This window comes from Necator americanus, chromosome V (assembly GCF_031761385.1).
Source record: "Necator americanus strain Aroian chromosome V, whole genome shotgun sequence".
NCBI classification, from domain to species: domain Eukaryota; kingdom Metazoa; phylum Nematoda; class Chromadorea; order Rhabditida; family Ancylostomatidae; genus Necator; species Necator americanus.
Window position 1 is genome coordinate 34061098 of NC_087375.1, and position 24523 is coordinate 34085620.

Consider the following 24523-nt stretch of genomic DNA (forward strand, 5'->3'; position numbering starts at 1 on the left):
TAAAAAAATAAAGGGTTCCATGCATAGAGAAACATACATAATTAGTAGGATTGTATTAGAGGAAAATGTAGAAGGAATTTAAAATAAACGTCGAGAAGAAAATACGTGAAAATTGTAAAAATCACGATATAAACATTGCCATGAAGCACTTTTGCCCTTTTTCGAATCTTAGTTCATTTTTCTTGCTGCTGCTTTTTTTATCCCGTCACATTTCTCAACGCCAAAAACCGGCTTTTTCTTAAAGAAAAGTTTCGCTACGAAAATTATTATCGAGAAATTTCTATTTATCTTTTATTCAATAGTCGTAAATATGCATGTACGACAACGTTTTGTAAATAAATAAATAAATGTTTGTCTGCAGTAAATATAAATGTACATCTTTTTTTAAGCAAAGCAAAAAAAAATAGCGGAACTTTTATCGCTACGGCTACGGATTGATTCCACACAGCAATGTAACAAAATTTAAAAAAAAAATTACTTTTCTTACTTTACTGGAAAAAGAGAAAAGATGTTCCTAGAAACCTTTTGGTGAATCTCAGCAATCTACGACTATTATTGGAAAAATACCGTGAAGGTAAATACATTGAATGATAAATGTCATTTAAGCGGACCAGAAAGAGAAAAATCCAAGAAAAATCAGAAATTAATGAAAACCTGGAATATTCGGCGACAACAATTCACTTTTTGAAAATTTCAGGTGGTGAGAAAGCGTGAGCAGCAGGGAGAAAACGAAAACTATAGCATGTCCTGAGCATTTTAAAAAATAAGTGCATTAATTAGTTGTATTCACAATATGCATTAATTAATTGTACTCACAATAGAGTACATATTGTTATATTTATTGCAAAATTACACCTTCATGTTGTTAAATCTTTATTTTTAAACACTATTATTTCATTTATTCATTTATTTTATTTACTTTTATTTTTATCTACACGACACTACGTGAATGAACTTCGATTACCCAAAAATCTCGCTTTCTCCGCTCCTTGAAGAAATTCTAGGAAAAGGAGTCACCATTTTTCCCACATTCCTCCGAGCTATCCGAGCTTCGTTTTTTCCCTCAGCAAAAAAAAGGGAACTAAACAAGATATTGGAATTTGTTGGGAACTATATTTCGGAAGGTAATTTATTCCATATAGCAATTTCTGGCCAACCCAGGATATGGGAGGTTTTTTCCCAACCATTTCTTGTGTCCTTCAACTATGTTTCAGAATGCACTGTGATGAAATGTCTGCATTATTTAGTAATGTTTGAAAATTCCGAAAAAAACATCTCATGTAACGCTTAAAAGCTTTTTTTAATTGAAAAAAAAGTACGTGAGAAAGGAAATTACCTGGGGGTTTTCCAGAAATTTCAGTTTTCTTAATCAAAAGGAGTGTGAGAGGATTTATTTGGGAACATTTCTAAAAGGAACTCTTTAAATACTTCACACGACAAATTACAGTAGGCTAGGATAGGATGATGGATGAAGGAGGAGGGCGTGGGTGGAAATGACAGGGCTAAGCGTTGCCCTCGTTGAAAAAAAATCCATGGAAATTTCGAGAAAATTACAAAATCTCTACGAGAAATTGTGCCGTAAATCGAGTCTCATTTGACCTAACAGAGGGTTTTTCACTTAAACGAAAACAAAATAATATTCGATAGGTCACCAAATTTTAATCTTAAAAAATCTTTTTTTTCTCTGAAATTTCCGCTGTTTAAATTTTGGTAGACCACAATGCAAAAGTAGGTACTAAACTGAATTTCCAGATTTTTCCGATTTTTTCACCGTAATTTTCCACGTGCTGTCGTTTTTCGATATCTTTCATCGCAATTTCAAAAACTTACGGTCCAGGAAACCTTAAAGCAATACTAAGTTTCCTGGAAAATGCAAGAGAATAATAAGCGTGCTCCAGGGCTGATTATGCGCCCCATAGCTAATCGTTTAAAACGAAACCTATCATCACGTGATGCTTCAACATTTGAGACAATAACAAATATATTTACATCGTAGTCTACACCTAATGAGGTGCTCAATGATCTGATCGAAGATTTAACGCAGCGTCCGGGTTGGATACCTCAATTTTTTCTGGAAAAGGATGAAATGATGATGGTATGATAGTGATGATGTTGATGAAAAAAATGATAATGACTGAAGAACCAGTCTCGTTGTGTTAAATCAGACGAAATTCTAGTGAGCTCTCTTCCATCTTGTTTTTCTTTTTGTTTTTTTTTTTGTTTTATGGCACACCTGCAGGTGTTTTCAACAAATAAATAAATAAATAAATAATGATGAAATAATGATAATGTTGTACACGATGCTGTAAGAATTGCCGCGGAATTTTTTGGAGCCAATGTAAATGGCCCTATTATGGAAATAATAAAAAAATTTAAGGGTTCTACATTAAAAATATATGTAAAAATTTTCCATGAGTAGTATGAGGGAAATCAAAGTTTAATTAACCTTCCAAGTTTTCCAATAGTTGTCAGAAATCTGAAGAAATATCGTCTGAAGCTCGCTAGAAGAGTTCCCGGCGAGATTCCGGAAATGTCCAGAACGGAACGTACATATGCATGTTTTATGCATAGAAACACGCTTTTCAATGACAAAAGCGTCGAAGACATGCGATTCTCTGCTCATCTTTTTCAGGGAAACCAAAAATGCCAGGTTCAATCTACTAATGGAACATCAAAAATTCGATAAACTTAAAAAACCAGGAAGTATTGACTTATTTGGGAACCAGGAACCTAATACATACATTTTTACCATGATATATCTGAAAAATAAACCAATTCCTCATCATTCGAATAGTCGTCATTCGAACAATTCAACTAAGGAGTCGATTCGAACTGGTTATACTTCGAGCAACTACAGTAACTTGGAATTTTTCGCTGGAATTCGAACCATTCGAGCCATTCGAATCATGAAAAGCAGTAGAAATAGTAGTAATAAGTGGGGCTATAGAAGAACCAAAATATTAATGTTCCGTCGGGCGATTTTTGGAACAACTACCATTTTGAATCCAGTAAAATTCCTAGAAAATGATCTCTAGGAATTTTACTGGATCGGTTTCAAGAAGCATTAATGGGAGGAAAACTTAAAATTCAAAGAAAAATCACGGAATGGGACTTCAAAATTGAACATAGCAAATCCGAAGTGATTGAGAAAAAACCTTTAGACCACCCATTTTAAGATAAATAAATGACTATTTATATTTTCTTTTACATCTTGGAGTAGGAGGAGTGCGTAGAAGAGGGGGAAGGTTTCCTATGCAGTAATCCACACACTACAAATTTGGCTATCCGAGATAATCCGTAATAAATATGTCGCCGGCAGAAAACGAGCAGATTCTCGCATTTCAGTAAACATCAGCGGAAATAAAAGAGCCTCCCCACTAGTATGGCCGATTCAACGGCAGGAATTCCGACGAGGAGGAGAAGGAGGAGGAGAAGGAGAAGCAGAAGGAGAAGGAGAAGGAGAAGAAGGAGGAGCAGGAGGAGGAGGAGGAGGAGTTGAAGGGGTTCGAGGAGGAGGAGGAGGAGGAGAAGAAGAAGAAGAAGGAGGAGGAGGAGGAGTGAGGAGGCAGTTAATGAGGCGCCAAGTACTGTTTACCAAACACCCCACGTATGTGATTGAATCGTTTCGATTCGAATATTCGAAAGTTGAATGATTCAATCCGTCATTGTGATTAAGTAAAGCAAAATTATTTGAAAATACTCTCACTTTTTCCTATGGCAGATCTAATAGCATATCGGAAAATATGCCATGACTAAATTTTAGAAATGCGCAGGTAACAATTTGGAAAAAACACTTCTATCCCGCTCTTAGAAGTGAAGAAATTTAATCTACAATTTAATGATAAAGTTAAGTTAACGCATAATAATAGAACATAGTGATAATAAGATATGTAAGTATAATAATAGTACACGAACGAATAAGTAACGAATATAACATACTGACAAAAATACAATATAATTGAGGTCCGATAAAATTTGTCCAGAAAAAAAAACAAAAATAAAGGGAGCATTCGAAAAATACTAAGAAATCTTCGAAAAGTTACACAAAGTCTGTATAGATTGTCAAAAGTCAGGTAAATTTCGTCGGAAGTGTTTATTTCCACAGCAATATAATCCCAACATCTATTAATTCTTAAATCCATGCAAAAAGAATCAAAGCTAGAAGAAATTTTTGAGAAAATTTCAAAAATTAGAAAGGAAAGATTAAAAAAATCAGAAAAAAGAAGAAATCAAACTAAAAATATCTAGAAATAATGCAATAATCAGGCAAAAATTGTGAGTTTAAATCAAAATTGTCGACTCAACATATTTCAACAAAGTGCAGATGTTTTTGGACTGAGTGAATGGAGTTTAGGAAAAAACAAAAGAAAAAAATCATTTTTCCCTAACAACAAGTATTTTTTTCAGGGAAAATTATGAAGATTAGCTAAAATAAAGTACGAAAAAGCCAGGATATGAGTATATTATAAGCGATCCGTTGGAAGGCGATTAACACCGATACGTGAATGGAAGAAAAATTCATTATTCCAGAAGTGAACCAGTGTAGGATACGGAACATACGATCCGGATACACATCCAGCTTACCATAATAAACAAACCGGGTTGATTTCGTCGCGATGATGGCGACGACGACACTTGTGGTCGCATGGCGATGAAGGTGTAGTAGCAATCGATAGGGGCAGCATTTTTCACATAACCAACTCGTATCTTCGGCGAAAACATTTCTCGGCTACTCTCGAGTCTCTCAAGTTCCTGGATGGATTGACCCCCTCACAAAATAGGCGTTCATTCCCTGCTTGGGGCCCCGAATCCACGATCGTATAGTGAATTCGGAATTAAAGTGCTCCATGGGTGAGGTCTTATTTTTGTCCTCGTCCTCATCCGGTTCTCTATTCAAACGTGCGAGAGTTCCCATTAATTGAATTGTTGCTACGTGACAACTTGGAACGCACGCTTGACGGGGATTTATTTTATTATTCAGGAATAATTTTTTTTTCAACTAGATTCCTAGTTTATTTGATTTCAAGTTTTCTCAGAAAAGAAAATCTGTGGAAAATCTATGAATCTATGAAAAAAATTCTATTTGTATGTAATAGTAGGCGAACCACATTAAAAGAGGCAAGCAAAAAAACCAAAAATATTTTTTACACATCAAAAATAGTCCGATCATAAAAAAAAGTGTTAGAAATAGATTTTTTAAAAGATTCTCCACAAACAAACAAGAAAATTTTTTATGATTAAACAGTAATAGTGGATAGTAGTGGTTTTTCAGTAGTTTTAAAATTTTCTCCCTGTTTCATGAATGTTTCTTTAACGACCGTGCGAACGATGACGTTACGCTTGAGACGCCAGAATTCTAGGAAATTCTAGAATCCTAGTGTCTCATGATGTGCTCTATTCTATAATAAAAATTGTCCTAGTGAGAGGTAGCGTATCGCGATTTTGACGTGGTGCGGATCCCGAAGCGAAATCGTATACGTCGGGTAATAGATTGCGGAATCCGGCGTTGTTCCATTCATCTTTCCCTAGTTGTCGTAGAAAAAGCGTGAGAACCGCTCGGATTCCAACGAGATACGTTAGAACGCGCTTCTATGTACAGACCTCGGGCCGCTCAGTAGCCTATTCCTTTGTTTTAGTCGAAAAGGCTGGTGAGGAGACATTATTGATTTTCGGCCGCTCGCAATTGGAAGCGGTGCGTGCACATGGGTGGCGCGTTCGAAGTCGCTGTGTGTTCCGCATCACGTCAAAATCCTGAAGCGTTGCCTCTGAGAAGAATAAAGTGTATGGTGTTGATCAAGTCGCAAGCAACTTTGGTACCAATTTATCGACCCAAAGGGACGAAAGGCTTGGTTGGCACCAGAGCGGAATTGAACCTCCGATCGATCGTGCTCCAACCACACCGGGACCTCTTACTGACTGCGCTACATCCGCCTCTTCTAAGCTATCTATGCTGATCAGAAACCTAGTTTCAAGTGTTTTGAGTTCATCCAAGATTTTTTTTTCTGGAAGAAACCTCAACTACTCAGAACAAAAAAAAGTATAGTGTGGGTATAGTGCAGTGGTAAGAGGTTCCGCTGCAACTTTCTGGATCAAGGCTCAAAATTGTCCAAGGCCAATCAGGTCTTTCATTTCTAAGAGGTTAATAATTTTTCTTTCTAGAATTGAGAGAAAAAAAACAATAATTCGATACAACTGACTGGTTCAGTAAATGCAATAAATCAAGTGAATTAAGTAAATGTAATATAATTCAGTCCAATACTTGGTAATGGTGGATAATAATGGTTAGGATATATGTAGGTTAGAAAAAAAATCGTTCCCTTCCCAATCATGGATTACTTTTCTGGATATTTTATTTCCAACAAACATAACTAAGATTAAAAATTAGATTAAGAAAAATTAGATTAAATAAAATTAATTAACAATCTTGTGTACTGCTCACAAAAAAAAGAACCATTCGAGATCGTTCTAGGTAATTATTTCAAAAAGATAAAGGGACAGCGAAAATTTACTTCTGAGCAAATATTTCTTTAGTTCCTTTCTTTCCCTTTTTCTTTTCTTTAAAAAATAAGCTATAAAGTAATTAGTATTAGTACTGCAATCGCGAATAGTGCTATACACTTGAGTACTTCACCCAAATATGTACAAGACATCCATGAAAAATTCACAACGAACGACCACGATGGTGGATGGTAGCGTGCGAATGTTGGTCACGAAAATTTCCGTATAGGGAATTAATATTCACATTTCTCCACACGGTGAAATTAATTCTTGAGGAAAAATATTTCGAAAAAGAAGAAAAAGGAAGAATCTAATTATATCTGAGGAATAATTTTCCAGAATAATTCCAAACCACTCCAAAAAGTAAACGAGGAAGCAATGAAAATGGATGGAAAATATTTGATCGAATAAAATTTTAGCACAATTGTATCAAATCTATTCTAAAAAGATTACATCAAAATGCAAATTTAATTAGATTTACTATTATTATTATTTATTAATTATTTTATTATTTTAATTTTATTATTTTATTATTGTTCATTTATTTATTATTTATTATTTGGTAATTATGATTCACTGATCAAATTTAGCTATGGAAATTTCTTTGTGTTTCTTTTTTTCTCTCTTGTTCTTTTTCTTCTTTTATTTTTTTACATCTTTTTTGAATGTTCTGACCCAGACAAGTTGTGTTTTGTTTTTTTTTCTTTTCTTTCGAAAGATCATAGAAAGTTTATGTGAATAAACAAATAAATAAACGGATAAATAAAAGCCGATCCAAGGAGGTCCCACAGAACAGAAAATGAAAACGCTATGGACCTATGTAAGTTTCTAAGACGAAACACATGAAATAGCAAGAAACCTTCCGTTGCTTCGTTGCTATCTCGTTTCCCTTCGCATATTTCCAGGTTTTTACATTTTTTCCCGGAAATACCACTTAAACTATCGGATTTCCCTCCTAGAAGGGCTTCGTTTACGGTAAATATGGCATAGGTGGCCAGCTACATGAACGTTCAAAATTTCATAGAGGGAAAATTTGAAGAAATTTTCATACTTTAGCATCGGAACGCTTTTTTCCAATAGATTATGCTTTCAAATATGATTTTTCCAGAAGCGTACAGCATTCGACTACTTTCAGGAAAAAGGATTTCACACGAAACACGTCACTTTAATATAATAGCACTCATAAACAAAGAAAAATCCGTCAAAAAACTTTCCTAATCAATACAAGTCTTTTCAATTTTTTTTGTATCTTTGATATTCCCGCGATTTCAGGAATCAAGGCTGAGATCAATTCAAAAAAAAGAAAAGAAACTGCGAAACTACTACAGTTACGCGTTTATTTCATAATTTTTCTAAATGTATTGGAGGCAAAAACCGTCCTGAATCGAGAAGAAAAAGAAAAACATTTTCTCTTGGCTTTCCTTTTGTCGTTAATGTCGTTGGCGCCGTTTTTCAATATGTTATTGTTCGTTCCGAGAATTCCGAGATGATGCAATTTTGTAGTGAATGGAAAGCACAAAAAAAGTCGGCAGAAAAAAATTTGCAACAGGATCTGTGATTCATTCATGTTTTTTTCTTTTTCTTACGTGAACAGCTGTGTATAAACGAACGAACCACTTCAATTTCTTCATTCGTTTATTTTACTAATTCATTTTATTTTTTATTATTCATCAAATAGTTTATTTTATTATGAATGTTCAATAGTTCAAACTTCAGGAAAACAATTAAAATTCTTCTATTGGCAGCAAGGAGCAAAAAGTAAAAAGATGATCTGTGATGACCATTTTTCGAAGTTGTTTGAATTATAAGATAATCCTAGAAAATTTCATGTTTTCCTCTTCCTGATTACCACTTTCTCCTCCACATATAACCTGAAGTTACCTGATATTTCCACCTTTAAAAATATTTTATAATTTCCCGATTTATAACGTACATTTGGATTTTTCTCGTAAGTCCTGTGAATTTTAAAGAGTACAAAAGTTAATGAGAACTAGTGAGAATTAATTTTTTCCATTATTTTTCCTTTCTTTTCCCGGGACCACGCATATTTTTGCTTTCTGAATTCCTGAATTTCCTCCTAAAACATCGGTACAGATTTGAGGAAAGCATCTTATTTTTATTTATGGCATAGGTAATGAATGTAATGAATATAAGATAAAGAGTCATGTCGGTGCTTCCAGGTAGTTTTAGATGAGTCAAGCTAGTTTTTTAGTTCTTCCGTTTCCGGGAATAATTTCCTGTACATATAACCTAACATCATTCATCATTGACAAGCTAAACACAGTAAAACAATGTGGGCCGCTTTGAATTGAAATAAAAAGCAAAGCGATTCCAAAACTCCCGCATATAGACACCGAGAAATACCATATTTTATCACATGGGTCCACTAAGTTTTTTCCAGAAATTTCACTATCATTTCAGGATTGATCAAAAACTTAAGAGGTACGCCTACAAACGAAGGAAAACCCTGACGCGGGGTACATGTGAGCCTGTAGCTAATTCATTCAATTGAAAAGAACTTGGATGTGATTACGTGGGTGGGAAGAGAGCGTGGTCGTGGGAACCGAGGCCAAATATGTACGGATCTATTCCGATCGATTACAGGTGTTTACTTTTTGCAAAAATCCTGGAAGTAAGACAGCAGCAAGTACAGAAATCAGAGTCGCATTTTCAGGAAATTAAATGAAAACACAACAGTTGACCTTCCTGAAAGTATTTTGAAAATCGGTTCCTCCGATAAAAAAAATGCAGGTGTTTATTTTTGGCAAAAATCCTAAAAATAAGACAGTAACAGGGCAGAAGATACAGAAAATAGAGTCACTCAGGGGCAATTTATAGGAAATAAAGTAAAAACACAACCGTTGACGTTCCTGGAAGTATTTTAAAAATCGATAAAAAAAAAAGATTTCTTTCCACCATTTCCCTTCTTTTTGTCTGTTTATTTTCTGAGCTAGCAAGTCTTTGAGTATTTTTTTTTGCAATAAATGAGCCAAGTATATACTAATAAATAAAATAAATAAATATATAAATAACAAATAAAATATACATACAGCATACAACAGGTGATTCAGATTAGAATTCTCCCTTAGAAATCCACGACTACCGGTGAGAATTCTTTTCCAGAAGTCAGAAAGGTCATATGATACGTAGCTAGAGCTGAAATTTCAGCCATACCCATAGGAACCTGGAATAAGTTATGGATTCCTTCCACATTGACGTAGAGAGCGACTTATGTACCTCGGAGGACTCTTAAAGAACTGCAGACACACAAGGGAGGAAAAACGCACACACACACCACACAATCACAAAAGGCATCGCCAGCAATAAAAACGCTCAGAACGTCAGTTAAATAATTCCTTGACAAATCAAAGCCGAATTCCCTTAAAAATAGCGAATGCTTTAATCCATTAATCGTTTTGAAATGAGCTCCGAAAGCCATACGAGGTGGATGGAAAATGGTCGAAAACGCATTAGAACGATGAGCATACGGAGCACATCGATGCCCTGCCCTCCTGGCCCTCCTTTAAAAGCAGCGTCCCAAAAAATTGACGATTTTGATACATCTAAGCGAATAGGAAGAAGTACATAGGCGCATACGATGAGTGTGATCACGCTCAATTCCTCTAAAAAGCCCAGAAAAATGCGTGGTGGTTTACTTTTTTTCCAACGATGCAGCTTATTACATCCAATAAAACAAGGGCAATCCGCAATACGCACACGATTGTGTGATTGGCGGAGCAGCTTTTGCTACCTATCTGAGTTATATTAGTTGAGTTGTTCACGTAGGACAAATGACGAGGTTGCCTGCATCCAATTGCGTAACATGTTACATCGTTGGAAGGACGGTATCACACCACAAGATGCTCCACCAGTCACACGATCGAACAGCGCGCATTGCAGACTGTCCTTGTTTTACCACCCGTCATGTGTTGTGTCGTCGGAAAAAAGGCGAACCAAAACTGTTTCACACGCCTTTTTCTGAATTCCCACTGGGAATTAAGCGCTATCACGTGCATAGTTACGATACGATAGCCATTTGTTCGTGAAGAAATCAAAGATCGTCAGCTTCGTGAAACGCTGTTTTTAAAGGACACAGCAGAAATTTTCAAAAAAAAAACACCCAAAATTAAAGGACGCGATCAGATAAAATGAAATGCTTCGTCGTCTCCGTCTGCAACGCATTGGATTCAAATCCAGGACTAACTAGAACCGTTGGGGCGAGGATTTTGCGTGTTGCTCTGGACGCTTTCTAGTAATGAATTATTGAGAATGCGTTAGCAACGCTGTCGTCAATGACGCTTACGTAACAACCTACGTTATGTAGCTTTTAGGTACGCAGAAATTAAGGACTACTCATAGAGTACACCCATAAATATGCATAGTTAATCAAATCCTCCATAATGGATAGAATAAGGCCAGCGTGAACATCACGCAATTCTACGTCCACGGGGAAAAAAGTCTTGTGAGTGCAGCAGAGCTTACACGGTTAAATTTAGTAGTCAAGCAAAAATAATTAGAAATGAAGAATACAAATAATTTTTTAAACTATGAAAAAGATGTTGCACTAAATGATTGTTGTGATTTTCGTTCTGGACTTTTTGCCAATTTTTCACTGCTAATTCTGATGTGTGTATTTGTATTACATCGACCGCATCAGGCCCTTTGAAATAAAAACAGAGAAATTTCCAGAAAAAAATCGTACTGATTGAATTTTTACGAAAAACGAGACGACAAAAACCATCACCTACTCGCAGATAGCGCAAAAATGATGATAAGTGCAGAAAAAATGGAGAGAAAACTATTTTTCGCTGCCTAAAGCATCCGAAAGAAATAATTTTTCCACCGAAATTTTTTTTTCAGTCCTACATTTACGTTAAGTTAATCGAACAAAACAACAGAAAACGGTTAGCGTGCGGCGAAAAAATGGCATGTGACATGTACCACGTCTCACTGAATTCGTTGCAAATAATAATTGGGAAATTCTTTGAACGTTTCTCATCCAAATCCATGATGAGCACGCCATCCATGAAACAGCAATTTTTTGTGTGCATTCATCTTCGACTTTAGAGCTTTAAAGGACGCTACAAGAAATTCTAAAGGAAGAAGCTTGAAGGAGTCGAAGAAAAGCGCAGTTTCTGGGACTTTTTCGATTCCTGACTCGGAGACTTTGTCCTTCTGAGCGCTTGGCAGTGTAGCTCAATAAGAGAGAAACATTCAAGGATCGTATAAATCCTCCAGCTTAAATCACATGAGATTTCGAACTAAGCGCGGTTTTTTAAAATGGAAAAAGGCTCTTATAAAGTGAAGAAAAATTGTCAATTAACCCAAAAATTTATCTCCGCAAAAGGTCTCAAGCAGAGCGCAGATCCTTTAAAGTAAAGAAAATCCTGTCGTTTAAAAAATTGTAAAAAAAATAGAAAAAATTGTCCTTTAAACCAAAAATTTGTTCACAAGGAGACTTTAATGGATCGCTGATTTGTTATTGGCCAGCCAATCACAGCGTTCCTGACCAGCCCAGTTGAACTATACTTTGATTTTGAAGGAATTTTAAGCACGCAAAGTGGCGAAAGAAATCGTCCTACAGGGAAGAAAATTCAAAAAGATAAAATGATGAGATGAGCTGATAGCTGAGTATTATATCCACGTTAAGCCAGGCCAGAAAAAAAAAACGTTCACGTTATGAGAGAAAGAAAAGCTCGTCGTGTGCCATCATCGCCGCCGCCGTCGTCGTCGTCAGGGCGCGCGACTAATTGAATATGGCCATGGAGATTCATAGAAGGAAATGGATTAGGAGGCGAAGAGGGGGGAGGAGGGGGGGGGCGAGGCGAAAAAAAAATAGTCGCTTCGACACTTAAGAGCGGTCTAAGAGCGTTGAGCGCTTTACGCAAATGTGCGATTGAGGTGACAGCGAGCACATTATAAAGTGCATTCGATTCCGAGATTTTCGGGACGACGATGCTATATAGAATTCACGACTAGAACATTCGGAACGTGGTGAAGCTTAAGCGTTGAGAATTGTGCAGATGAGAGGCGCCGACGATGATGTGTGTGTATATATACGTACGTATATATATGTGTATGTGTGTGAAGGTGAAGTGCAAAGTCGATTTATGCAGCAGCTGCTGCTGCCTCAACAGAACAGAAGCAGCAGCAGCAGCTACGGCTGCTGGAATTTATTGAGCAAACAAATGGAAAGCGATAAAAAAAGCAGAGGAGAACGTGAGAAGATACGAAGAGATGACCGAGGGCAAAGCAGCACACATCGAACCCGCTGAGAACTATTGAAAATTCCCGGCATTCTCGAGTTTTCTAGAGTATGAACCTCTGAAAATTCTTTAAAAACATCCCACGGACGAGTTATCATGTGACCAGTAGCGTGGCAGAACTCTATGTGCAATATTGACACATTAATGAATTCCGGAAGAAAGACGTCTTATTGAATGTTAAATGAAAAATTATCTTACGAAAATCGTCGCAGTTATCGAAGTTCAAGTGGATGAAGTCGAATATTCGAATGAATTTCGAATAATTCGAAAATGCACCACAAAATGAGCCATAACCACTTGGTTTGATTTCACAAACGGTAGTCAGTAATCTACGCGGAAATCTACCTCTTAAACTCATCAAAATCACCGCATAGGATATTCCTCACTGAGTAAAAGAAGAGTACGGTAAGAAAATAAATAAAAATAAAATATCTAGAATTCGTGTGGATAGTTCATTCGAGAAAATTCCTCATTTTCCTGTACACTATTTTCCTATTTCCTTTCATTTTCCTTCAAGCGGATGACAAGTGCATGGAAATGTCCAGAAGAATACTAAAGGAACAATATTTGTTGGGTAAGGATGTTTAGGGAGGAAAATGAAATGTGCTCTCTGTACTTAAGGAAAAATTAAAGGTGAAAGCCGACGTTGTTGCATTAAAATAATTTTAAAGACAAAAATCAGCAAAACATCTAAATCCTCCCACTCTTTCCTACAATTTTCTTCTATTTTTGTTTGAATGGGTTGTTTTTTGGCTAGTACTCCAACAAATCCAGAACCACTTCCGACCGATTCTATACATCCTGACGTCGTCGTCGCTAGCACTCAACAAAATGATGACAAAGAATCACATTACAGCCACAGACTGGAGTGGAATTGCGGTAAACGTGAGGTATTGGTTTGCGAAAGGGGCTAACATCCGCTTGATTGGGTTCATTGCGCTGCCCGAGGGGGGCGGCCGCTATTGCTCGCTACTGCTCTTCGAGCAAAGAATTACTCCGGGGGCAAATTGCCAGAGAAAGAGATCCGCTCAGCTCAGCTACGCTGTAGGAGGAGGAGGAGGAAGGCTTTTCGTCCGTCGTAAAATGTCATATTGAATCTCCAAGTGACTAGACTTGAAAACACTCTCAGGCACTTTCGGAAATGCTCGGACTCGGATTAGAAGAGGAACGCGAACGGGCGACGGAGGCGAAACGCCGCTCGGGCTTAACTACGGAACGCCTCTGAACCTCTTCGGAGAGTGATGAGGGATCAAAATAATGAAGGAGGTACCGGCAGGTGGTGGATGGGGAAAGTGGAACGGAACTTTCGAAAGAGTTCTTTCATCATGGGATGACTAAGTTGTTTAATTTATTTATTTATTCACATACACCAATGGTGCATCAGAAAAGAAAGATAAAAAATGGAAAACACTTTCTCTGAGTCAGAGAATCTTACGAACAAAAAAAAAAACACATTTAAGCACAATTTACTTGAACTAAGCTCGGTTTTTAGCGGAAAACTACTTCAAATCTTAACAGGACCACCTACAGCAGCACTTAGAAACATTCCATGTTTCATGGATGAATCGTTTTGGTCGAACAATCCAGTAGACAGTTCTTTTTTTTAATTTTCAAATTTATTACAAATAAATATAGGGCAACAAATATTTGCATATATTTATTGCATTATAGTTATTATTATATTATATCATACTATACTTTTTTTAATCCATTCATTAAAAAAATCCTTGAATTCATCCAATAAAAAAATAATTTTTTAACTCAAAGTATATTCGATAACACACAGTGATTCAAGGATAAGATCCACAATGATAAGAATATTTATAAGGTGCCGTTGAGCTAAAAACTCTGGATAAGGAAGTGTTATTTCAGTCGTAGTCAAAGGGAAAAATTATTCGTTTTTCCCCTTTTTACCCAGCAACGAATCCAAAAAGAATTTTTTTTTAAATTTAAACCGAGAAAAAAAAGAAACGTTGAGGTGTGGGAACGTCTTCATCTTCGCTTTTCGCTAAAAAAGGATTATTTCATCGGGAGAAAACAAAAAAAAAACTGAGTCCTCACATTTTAGAAAAAAAAAACATTGAAATGCTGGCTGCACTTTATTAGGATAGCTGTCTAAAGCTAAATTGAAAAAGAACCTTAGAACAAAAATCCATGAACTATATTGGAAAATTGTTATTGTTGGTATTCATTACTAATATTTGTGTAAATATATTGAAATACGAACATAATCCTAATATTCCGAATTTTTTCGAATTTTTCAGATCAAACCAAGGGAAAAAAGAAGCGTTTAGATATAGGAACTTTTTTGTCTCTTACACGCGACTACTAAATGAGCCAAATGAAGAAATTTCCAGAAAAATCCCCCTACCTCCCCCCTCCTCACTTCGAGAAAAAAAAATTGAGTTCTCGAACTCAAGAAAAATTGAGATGTTGAGTATAGTTAATTAGAATGGCTTTACGAAGCTTAGCTGAAGTTTCCCAAAATAATTTTTGATTATTATTATGGTAACTATGTGTTATTTTGTATTACAAAAAATTATTATATTGTTATTTATGGTTAATACATTATTTTGTACTGTAAAAAAGTATTGTATTATTATTATAAAAAAAAACCTCAACGATTAGGAATTCCAGTGAAACGCGTTGGCGCATCCCAAGTGGATTGATACATACGCCAGTGACTTTATCCTTTTTATATTATTTTGAAGTAATTTTCTTAGGATAAAAATCTATTAACGGTATTGGGGACTACTATGATTACCATTTATTTGTTATAACTAATAATATTTATGTTAATGCATTGAAAACATTGAAGAAAATCCTGAGATTCCAGAAAGATTCCTACGGAAACCAGCCGAGAAGAACGATTCAAACAGCACTTTGATCGACGCCATAACATTAAAACCTATGGGTGGTGGTGGGCAGCCATCGCCGTCATGACACCAACGATTCTATTTAATAGCACATTTTTCATTTTATAGTATTCGTATTGAAATCGTCGCCAGAAATAGCGTGAAATAACGTTGAACGATCTTTGAGAGAGAAATTTGATGCGTATCCAGAAATAGACGAAGAATAAAAGAAAATTCTGTGCACTAAGTGCGAATTTATGTAAGTTCTTACGAGTTCTTCCTCAGCGCCACCGGCAATTAGTAGCATTTCAGATGAGATAATCATCAGCAATTCTATAGTGCACGAATTCAACAATCAGAAGAACAAACTACCGTAACCCTGAAGAGGAGCAGATCCGAAAAAAAAATCCAAAAGGATTCATAAGTCCATAAGTTTCGGATTAATCCGTATCATCAATGAACGAATCGAATGAGGAATGAGTGAGTGAGGGAGATTTGAGGTGAAATAGGCGCTGAAAAGGTCTCTAATGGTCCGGCCTCGTTCAAGGGTGCAATTACGACCTCCGTAACCCATCATTTAGCGAATCGCAAGCGATTTGCACTTGGCCGGTGATTCCGATCGTTCCATGACGACGACGTCGCGTCCTAGTCCTCGTTAATAGCGTTATTCAATAAGGCGAGAGAAAATTATAAATGAGAAATGCTGAGCGTTTCAGCCGGGGAGGAGGTTCGCAGAGATTTTTCTCCCTCAAAATAATTTCAACTGTAATTGAAATAAGAACAATATTGCTTGAAGAAACAACAAAATCCCGGCAGGGTTAGGTTTTTTCAACGTTTTCTGCTATTTCTTCTCTCTTTTCTTTTTTGTTCTCTTTCTCTCGTTTCTTTCCCAAAAATTTCCACTTCTAGAAAAAAAAAGAAGTATATGATTTGATTTTGTGACTCATGAATTATTAAATTTTGTTTAAAATAAAATAAATAATAATAAATTAAGCACTGTTTTTTTTTCTGACTAAGAAACCCCAAACTATTCTTTTTGTCTGACAATTTTTGTTGTTTTGCAGGTTTTTTTTTCTGCAATACGACTTTTTTTCTTACTTGCGTTGAATTTACAACCTTACGATCTTTTAATTGCACTCGATGATTGAATGACTGTGGAAAGAAGATACGGTAACGCACCGCATCAACGAATAACAGGATTAAATTTAAAGGTTGAATAGTTGAACTGGAGGTCACAAAAGAAACATATAGCAGCTTTCTTTTAGTATGGATTTTTAAAAAGTATTTTTATATTTATAGTATTTAAAAAAAAACTAATTTTATGTCATTTTCCTTCCCAATTAGTTGTTTAGCTGGTATCAAATATGTACTGTTCAGGACTACATTGATCCTTATTTTTTAATTTCAAGGATATTTTTAAACTCCTTAACCTCCTCTTTTTCTAAGATTTATATGGAATATTTTAGCACGCACAATTCTCATGTCGTCAAAAGCATACGAGAAAAAAATTTTTTTTGGCGCCATCCGATATCATACGTTCCTAAACGCGTTATAAGCGGACAATTTTGGAAACGTAACCTACCCTGAGCGTGTAAATCCAGAATCATGAGCCCATTGTAATTGACGCCAGAGATTTCGCCATCGAACGGGTCGATGATTTTGATTGATTTTCGACGTCGAGTTCTGCTTAAATTAAAGTTAACTGAAAATTTGTTCATTGATGTAAATAGGCTGATTCCGCAAATATAAAAGTCGCTCCGATTACAAAGAAAAAAATCGAATTGTTAAAATAAACTTGTGCATAAAATAAAGGGTTATTAAGAGTTTTTGTAATGTTTTTTTTCTTCTAGAAGTTTTTGTAATGTAACAAATAATTTCGAGAAAAAAAAATAATATTAAGTGACTTCAAATTCCACAATTTTCACAATATTATATAATAAATTCATAAATTCAGAAAAGAACCTACTTTTTATAGGTTAAATTAGGTTACTTCATGTTTTCTTTAATGTTAGGGTAGGGTTTACGGTACAAAGAAAAGCGAAACGTTAAAAATGGTGGGTCGGGAACATTCCCTAAAAAACCAGGTTATTTTCCATGTGCTCATCGCGATTTGCGGTTCGTTGCTTAAGAAAAAACGCCGAAAGCTTAGTTTACTGTATGGTCTTTCTTCAAAAGAAGTCCAGTTGATGGGAATCGATAAAACTCGTCCAAATTCTAGACGAAAATGCTTCCGATTCATCATTTGCCATCAATCAATGGCTGTATTGACAAAATGTTAAGGTTTATATCAACCCCAGATCCTTCTCAGATTCCTTGAAAAAAGGTGATTTCTAAGCTCTTCTTTGAATATTTAAAACTTTTCCCAGACATTTTTTTCGTAGACAGAGGTGACCATTTTGGAAAAAAATTTGAAATAATTTAGGATCATTTGGAAAGAAAAACTTTTTTCATAGATTAGTTTATTTTCCACCACATTCACCTCAAATTATCCTTCAAAAAAGCTTAAACGGTTCGGTTTATAATTACCTGAGAAATATTCAGGAAGGTTTTCTCAAGAAAGTTCCAGAATTCCCTTGGAATTACTACAAAAATCGTTCGAGACAATCATTCTGCTTTATTTAAATCTGCCCACCAAAGTATGCAATAAATTTTGAGAAAATTTCGAAAAAAAAGCAAATGAATCGCAATATTCAATCGTTTTTGAAATGAAAAAATAATAAGAGCGAAAATTCTATTTCTACCCTCGTCGCTCTAATTTTATCGTGAGAATTTGCGTTTTGCAAAGAATGTAAACCTCTCTACCTTTTGGATCCGGTTTCCATATGACGAGAATTCAACGCAGCACCCAACGACACTCTCCATTGCATATTTAACGTCACCAGCTCATCATTTCCTGCAGGGAAATCCATAAATTTTCTTGATTTATTGCAAATTGCTTCGAATAAACTGACCCTTTTTAAAAAAACAGAGAATTATTTCGTTTCGGATTTGAAAAAAAGAAGTGATTTTAATTTCAATTTTAATTTAAGGCTCAGCAGGACTCCAGGTTCAAGGTTAGGGAGATTTTGTACTGTAAATTAGTCGGAAATGAATTGGGCACATGTTAAAATGCGAATGACTGGGTATTGAATTTTCCTCAAAGCAAGGTGCAGCAGAATAAAAAAAAAATACTCCGATACTCCTCAGAAGTCAACTCAAATAAGAGAATTTTACCGTAGCAAGTACTTTTCCGAAAAAAAAAACTATCTTGTATTCTGTCTTGAAAAAAATCAAAAAAAAAATTGAAAAAAAATCCTTGTGTACTATATCCGTTTTATTCTCCTTTTCGAATAATCAGGCGGTCCAAAACTCATTGGCTACCATAAATCGCCCATTGTAGTGTGCGTTTATAGTCCCTACCAGCGATTCTGTTCTTTTGCAACTATTACATCAACAATTGCTTGGAAATTTACGCCGATCGGTACTGGATATCATCCAAAGGCTTTCGACGATTTGTTGGGTAGAAATGCGGAAAATCGCGTGCTTGATTGTGATTTAAACGAAGAAGGCACCAAATGAAGAGTGTTACGTTGTGGGCGGGGCCAGGACGCCGGAACCAACCAATCAGAGCCGCGCTCGCCACGCCCTTTCGCTTTTCATAGCGCTCTATATCCTACGTTGCCCGAATATATAATTTGTACGATTAGTACTTAAACGTTTTAGAATGTCCAATCGCTATGAAGTTGCTCCGCCCATTTTTCCTTCTTGTCGCGTCGCATCCCGCACGGATATATGTGTTCATCCACCAGAGCAGGATTTGTGATTGGGGCGCAAAAAGTCACGTCACTATATTCGAAAGATTCTCATTTAGGACCTCCGGAATAGAGAATAGGGGTTTTTAGTTGAAATTGGGTTACTAACAAGGAATTTCGTTGAAGTTTTTTAATCTGCATCTGTGACTGCGCACTTTGACCTCCACGTTCCCACAGCGAACAGGTCCCATGAACAAAAATGACGCAGTCAGGCTACGGTATCCAGAGTTCAGGAGCAAAAAAGAATCACTCGCGACCCTATTTTTTTTAAAATCATTCAATTTACCTTTAGGTCGATATCGAATCGGTGGCCGACCATCGATTTGCATTGTCACATTCGACTCATTACGGTAGATCCTGGAAAAATCCAGCTGTGGTGGGAAAATTCGCCTACATCGAACTGGTCAGGTTCATCGTACCTGATCGTATGTTTCTTGTTATCGTTCACTTTGTGGGCGAAATGACCAAAATGATGCTCTCGGCTTCCAAGGTTGTACTTGACTTGCAGGAAACCCTCTTCCTGAAATGTCTTCGCATTATTTTCCAGTGCTTATTTCAAAAAGCGTAATCACACCTACCAAATAAACAGTGAAATAGTCCTGATCTACCGCGCAATCAATCGATAACAGTACACCAGATGCACGTGAAGTACGGAAGGCAAACAGCATGTAGTCACGAGAAGTGGATGGTCGTTCTCCCGGAGGATATTCAAAGAAAATTGTGGATGGTGCGGAGAAGGAGGCGGTTGTCGCGGCTGAAAACGATAATCCTAATCGCTACGGTAATTCCATGAAATTTCTGTATTTTCTCCTACATTTTCCTAATATAAATAATATTTCTGAATTAAAAAATTATTTATTAAAATTTTAAAATTATTAGTTGAAATATTTCTGAATTTAAAAAAATTAGAACTGCATTTTCTGAATTAATTTCTGAATTAGTTTTCTTCTAAATTTAAATTTATGAAAGTAGAAAAATTCAAAATGCGAAAAAGCTGAGGGCACTTTTTTAACGTCTTTTTGCTGTCTGTGCTAAAAAGAAAAAAAATAAGAGAACGATGAAAAATTTCTAATCCTAGGTAATAAATCTCTTTTTTTTCGTAGTAGTAGCTCGTTCATGGATGGATCCACTAACCATCCTGGCATCGATCGCCAGCGTGTGCTGTCAACGTACAATCGCATCGTATCGAATTCCATTGTTGTATACATCGACCACGATTCGAACAGGCGCCAGGTGAACAACGAGCGAGTGGTCCTGAAAGTGCTCGGATAAGCTTTACTCACAGCCCGGTACAATACGGTAGTCAGGAAACTAGAGTGGTTTTTTAGAATTTCGGCTAAGAAGTGAGCAAATGAGGTGCACAAGGGCTTCATAACGCTTCCGTTATGAGGTGACATGAGGAAACCTTCCTATTACTCAGTTTAGTGTCTTAATAACCTATCCAACATTAATATTTCACTTTCCTGCATTTTTCGGTGGTGGATTTCTTAAAAATGTTTTTTTTTTGAATTTCCGAGCTACCACATTCGGGATTTATTATTTTGCTCCAGGTCCCAATAAGAACCCACCAATCCAAAATTCAAAATTTCAAAATCTTAAGAATCCTCAACATCCTCCTAAGAGCACATACCTGGACATCCACGGACAACCTCCTTCTTCATATCAGAATCATCGAATATGTCAATCGCTTTGTCATTAATTCGAAAACTCGCCAAACAACCACGGAATCCGCTACGAAATAATGGCGCGGACGGTGGAGCACCACCTGAAAATGACAGCAGCAGCGTGGAGGTGCTCCTCTGTTAAGGAACAAAGGATCAAGCAGAGCAAAATCCACAAACCGATGGTCACGACAGAATAAAGTTGCGGCACCAGGTCACTGTCAGCGACAACAGTCGTGTTATCCACGAGCAGCATATGTAACGCGCTGCGTTCCTCCTGGAGAAAAAATGTAAGATTCAGGCGATTTGAATTTTTTCACCCAAATGGACTCCTAAACCAATACTCAAAATTTCAAACATCTATTCTAGAAGTTAGGTTTAAGCCGAATTTTCATTTTTTTTACATATTTATTTTTTAGTTATTTATTTTTCTTTTTTTCAATTAATTTTTCGCAATTTTCATAGTATTTTCTCCTTAAACCAGTATTCAAAATATTCAGAACCATCTATCAAATCGATTGAAAATTATGTTTACACCAGTTTCCGGCTAAAGCCGAATTCAGACTTTCTGTGTGTTTGCTTCGCTCGCCTTCACTGATCAAGAATTAATATTATGTTATTAGTTATTCAATGGACTTTTGTATCTCCAGCAATCCTTCTTCCTCTTTTTATATTATAACAAGTTAATTTTTTTCTAAACGCAATTTTTCTAGTATTTTCTCCTTTTGCACATTTCGAGCTTCAAAACAATATATTATAGACAATATTTAAAAGTATCTCTATATGGTTTTCTCGTGTTTTTTATAAAGCACAAAGAAGGAAAACATCCACTGATAAAGATAACGTTCCACGTCAGATCACATAAACATCCTGCTATTATTTAAGCAGTCGTTTCACCCCTTATTCCCTCCTAAAATAGGTATTTGGCCGTTGGATCCGTCAGAACCCTTCTAAAGGTATTTAAGAACCGATGTGGAACGATATCGATTAGAAAATGATATTCACATAGAAAGTACATATCGAAAGAAACGAGAAAATCTTTAAACAAATATAAGCTAAAATTGAAAGTAAATATCGAGAGAAACAAGAAAATTATTAAACAAATTTAGGCTAAAATAACAAAAAAAAGGGATTGTTAATGTGATGAAAAGGTAGCAGAAATGTGACTGGTCATGTTGTCATGAATGAATGAACGAATGATCGGATGAGTTGAAAAGTAATAAATGATCAGATGAGTTATTAAATTCGAAGATGGGCAAATAGTTACGAGGATAAATGAATAAGTAGAAGAAAGAAAAAACTCGTGTACCGATGGAATGAACTAGTAAATGAATGAATGAATCTTAAATGGATGAAAAATGCACGAATAAATGAGTAGATGAGACAAAGCAGTCAAGTGAATGGATGAATGAATGAATGAATGAATGTGTGTGGAGAGGAATGAATGGTTGAATAAATTAGTGGTTGAGCGATCCACTGAGTGAAAGGATGGTTAAATGGTTCGAAAGGACGGACATGATTGAACGAATGAACGAGTGAATGTATAAATGAATGAATGAGTGAATGAATGTATAAGCTAGTGGCTGAACGACTCGATAAATGAGTGAACAAATGAATAGAGCGATTGAATGTGTGAGGGAATGAATAAATGACTGAATGAATGAGCGAATGAACGAATGAATGAATGAATGAATGAATGAATGAATGAATGAATGAATGAATGAATGAATGAATGAAGGGATGAATGGATGAACGAATAAACGAATGGATGAGTGAACTAGTGACTCAATAAATGAACGGACAAATGCGTGAATAAGTAGAGTGATTAAACGTGTGATAAGATTGAATGAACGGAAGAAAGAAAGAAAGAATGAATGAATGAATGAATGAGTCAATGAACTAGTTACTCAATAAATAAGCGAAGAAATGAGTGAACGAGGAGAGTGATCAAACGTGTGAATGATTGAATGAATGGATGGATGAATGAATGAATGAATGAATGAATTAATTAATTAATTAATTAATTAATTAATTAATTAATTAATTAATTGATAGGAAAACGAGATAATTCGAGATGTGACTTGAAACGACCCGGGTAGAACAAGCATGTGTGGTTCAATTTTTTTAAAATACCTTATAGAATAGTAATGTATGCCATCGCATATCGCTCAAATGTTGATGATTTGCAAGCACTGGTGATTCCATTACCAGCTGTCTATCTCCCGTTTTAAAAGTTACTCTTATCCTGAAAGAAGAAAAAATTAGATCGGGATTTTAAAAATAACGAAAACTGCAGAGATGTATGAGCGACACTCACCTAGTTTTAACTATTTCGATCAAGAACGAGGTGTTCTTTTCGGCAGAATACGAGGCAAACAATAAGGCATTTCTGATGAGAGTTTGAAATTTGAAAGACACTCGTAATGAACCCGTAAGTGAAGAGGCCTGTAAAGAAAAGTGCGGCTGAGAAAAAACTGGAATATTTGCATGGATCTACTTGGAATCGTAGATGTTATAAGGAAATTACAGGTGGATACAAAAAAATTTTTTTTAAAAATACCATTCTGTGTGACAGTACTGCATAACCAGTTTTGTTCGTGAATGAAACGGATGATTGCTTGGGTTTGCTGAAAGAGATCAAAAAAATATGTATAGTCGTTGAAACAGGACTTCTATCAATCACATCCAGAAAAAAAAAAATAGAAAATTTTCAAGTTTCCTCGAAAAAAAAAACCTCAGAATTGCTTTTCTCTAAGCTTGATATGCCATGCAACTGTTTAGGGGAAATTTCTGCTGGACCAACACAACACACGGTTTTTGACCGCTTGCGGTTACGGCTTGCGCGAGCGGTCTGCTTGGCAATTTGCCAAGCAGACCCCTTCGCTAAGTGACGTCATGACCGTCATGACCGGCCACAATTTTTTCTTTTCATTCTTTTCGCTTTTCTTTCTGATATTCTCTGCTCTTACGTTTCTTTTTTTTTCGTGATTTTCTTATCTTTGCTGCAGTTTCTTAAGATCTGTATTGTATCTGTATTGTTCTTAAGCCTTTGTATGTTGTTGTTTGTTCATGTTTACTTTTGAAATTTAGTTCAAAATTACATTTATTTCTATGTTGAAGTTCTTTTTTCGTTTTTTCGCCTACGCTTTCTCCCTGGCAAACAAAAAATTGCGGCCAGTATCGGTCTGGCTGACGTCACCTGGGAAAATTTGGGAAAGTGCCAAACCGACCGCTTGCAGGCCGCCTGCGCGCGGTCAAAAAACTTGATTCGTGTTGGTCCGCAAATGCAGACAAACTAATATTATTTGTACAAAATAATGTGTTGTAACTCACATATTCCGCTGCCCTTTACCTTCTTTGCTCATTTTTCCATCCTTCTTAAGACGTTCCAGCAGATCAATTCCGTTGAACATCTACAACGGAAAGATGCGGTAATTAAGAGAGAAATTTTC

The 24523-nt window shown here is 36.0% G+C and overlaps 1 protein-coding gene across 2 annotated transcripts in view; it reads right to left on the bottom strand.

The window, feature by feature from the left end:
- The window catches only part of RB195_016057 (uncharacterized protein), a gene marked incomplete at both ends in the record, with an annotated part of 99034 nt that overhangs the window by 61367 nt on the left and 13144 nt on the right, over positions 1 to 24523 (bottom strand). Inside the window, 14 exons of one of the 2 annotated variants that reach the window (XM_064207043.1) lie at positions 14714 to 14772; positions 14826 to 14879; positions 17202 to 17305; positions 18422 to 18512; positions 19697 to 19767; positions 19830 to 19930; positions 19989 to 20164; positions 20545 to 20664; positions 21041 to 21175; positions 21252 to 21348; positions 23205 to 23316; positions 23389 to 23516; positions 23632 to 23698; positions 24405 to 24484. In XM_064207043.1, the coding sequence (XP_064062924.1) occupies positions 14714 to 14772; positions 14826 to 14879; positions 17202 to 17305; positions 18422 to 18512; positions 19697 to 19767; positions 19830 to 19930; positions 19989 to 20164; positions 20545 to 20664; positions 21041 to 21175; positions 21252 to 21348; positions 23205 to 23316; positions 23389 to 23516; positions 23632 to 23698; positions 24405 to 24484 (1395 nt within the window). Of the gene's footprint in view, positions 1 to 14713; positions 14773 to 14825; positions 14880 to 17201; positions 17306 to 18421; positions 18513 to 19696; positions 19768 to 19829; positions 19931 to 19988; positions 20165 to 20544; positions 20665 to 21040; positions 21176 to 21251; positions 21349 to 23204; positions 23317 to 23388; positions 23517 to 23631; positions 23699 to 24404; positions 24485 to 24523 lie in introns of those variants that run through there. The other variant, XM_064207041.1, reaches the window with a different exon arrangement.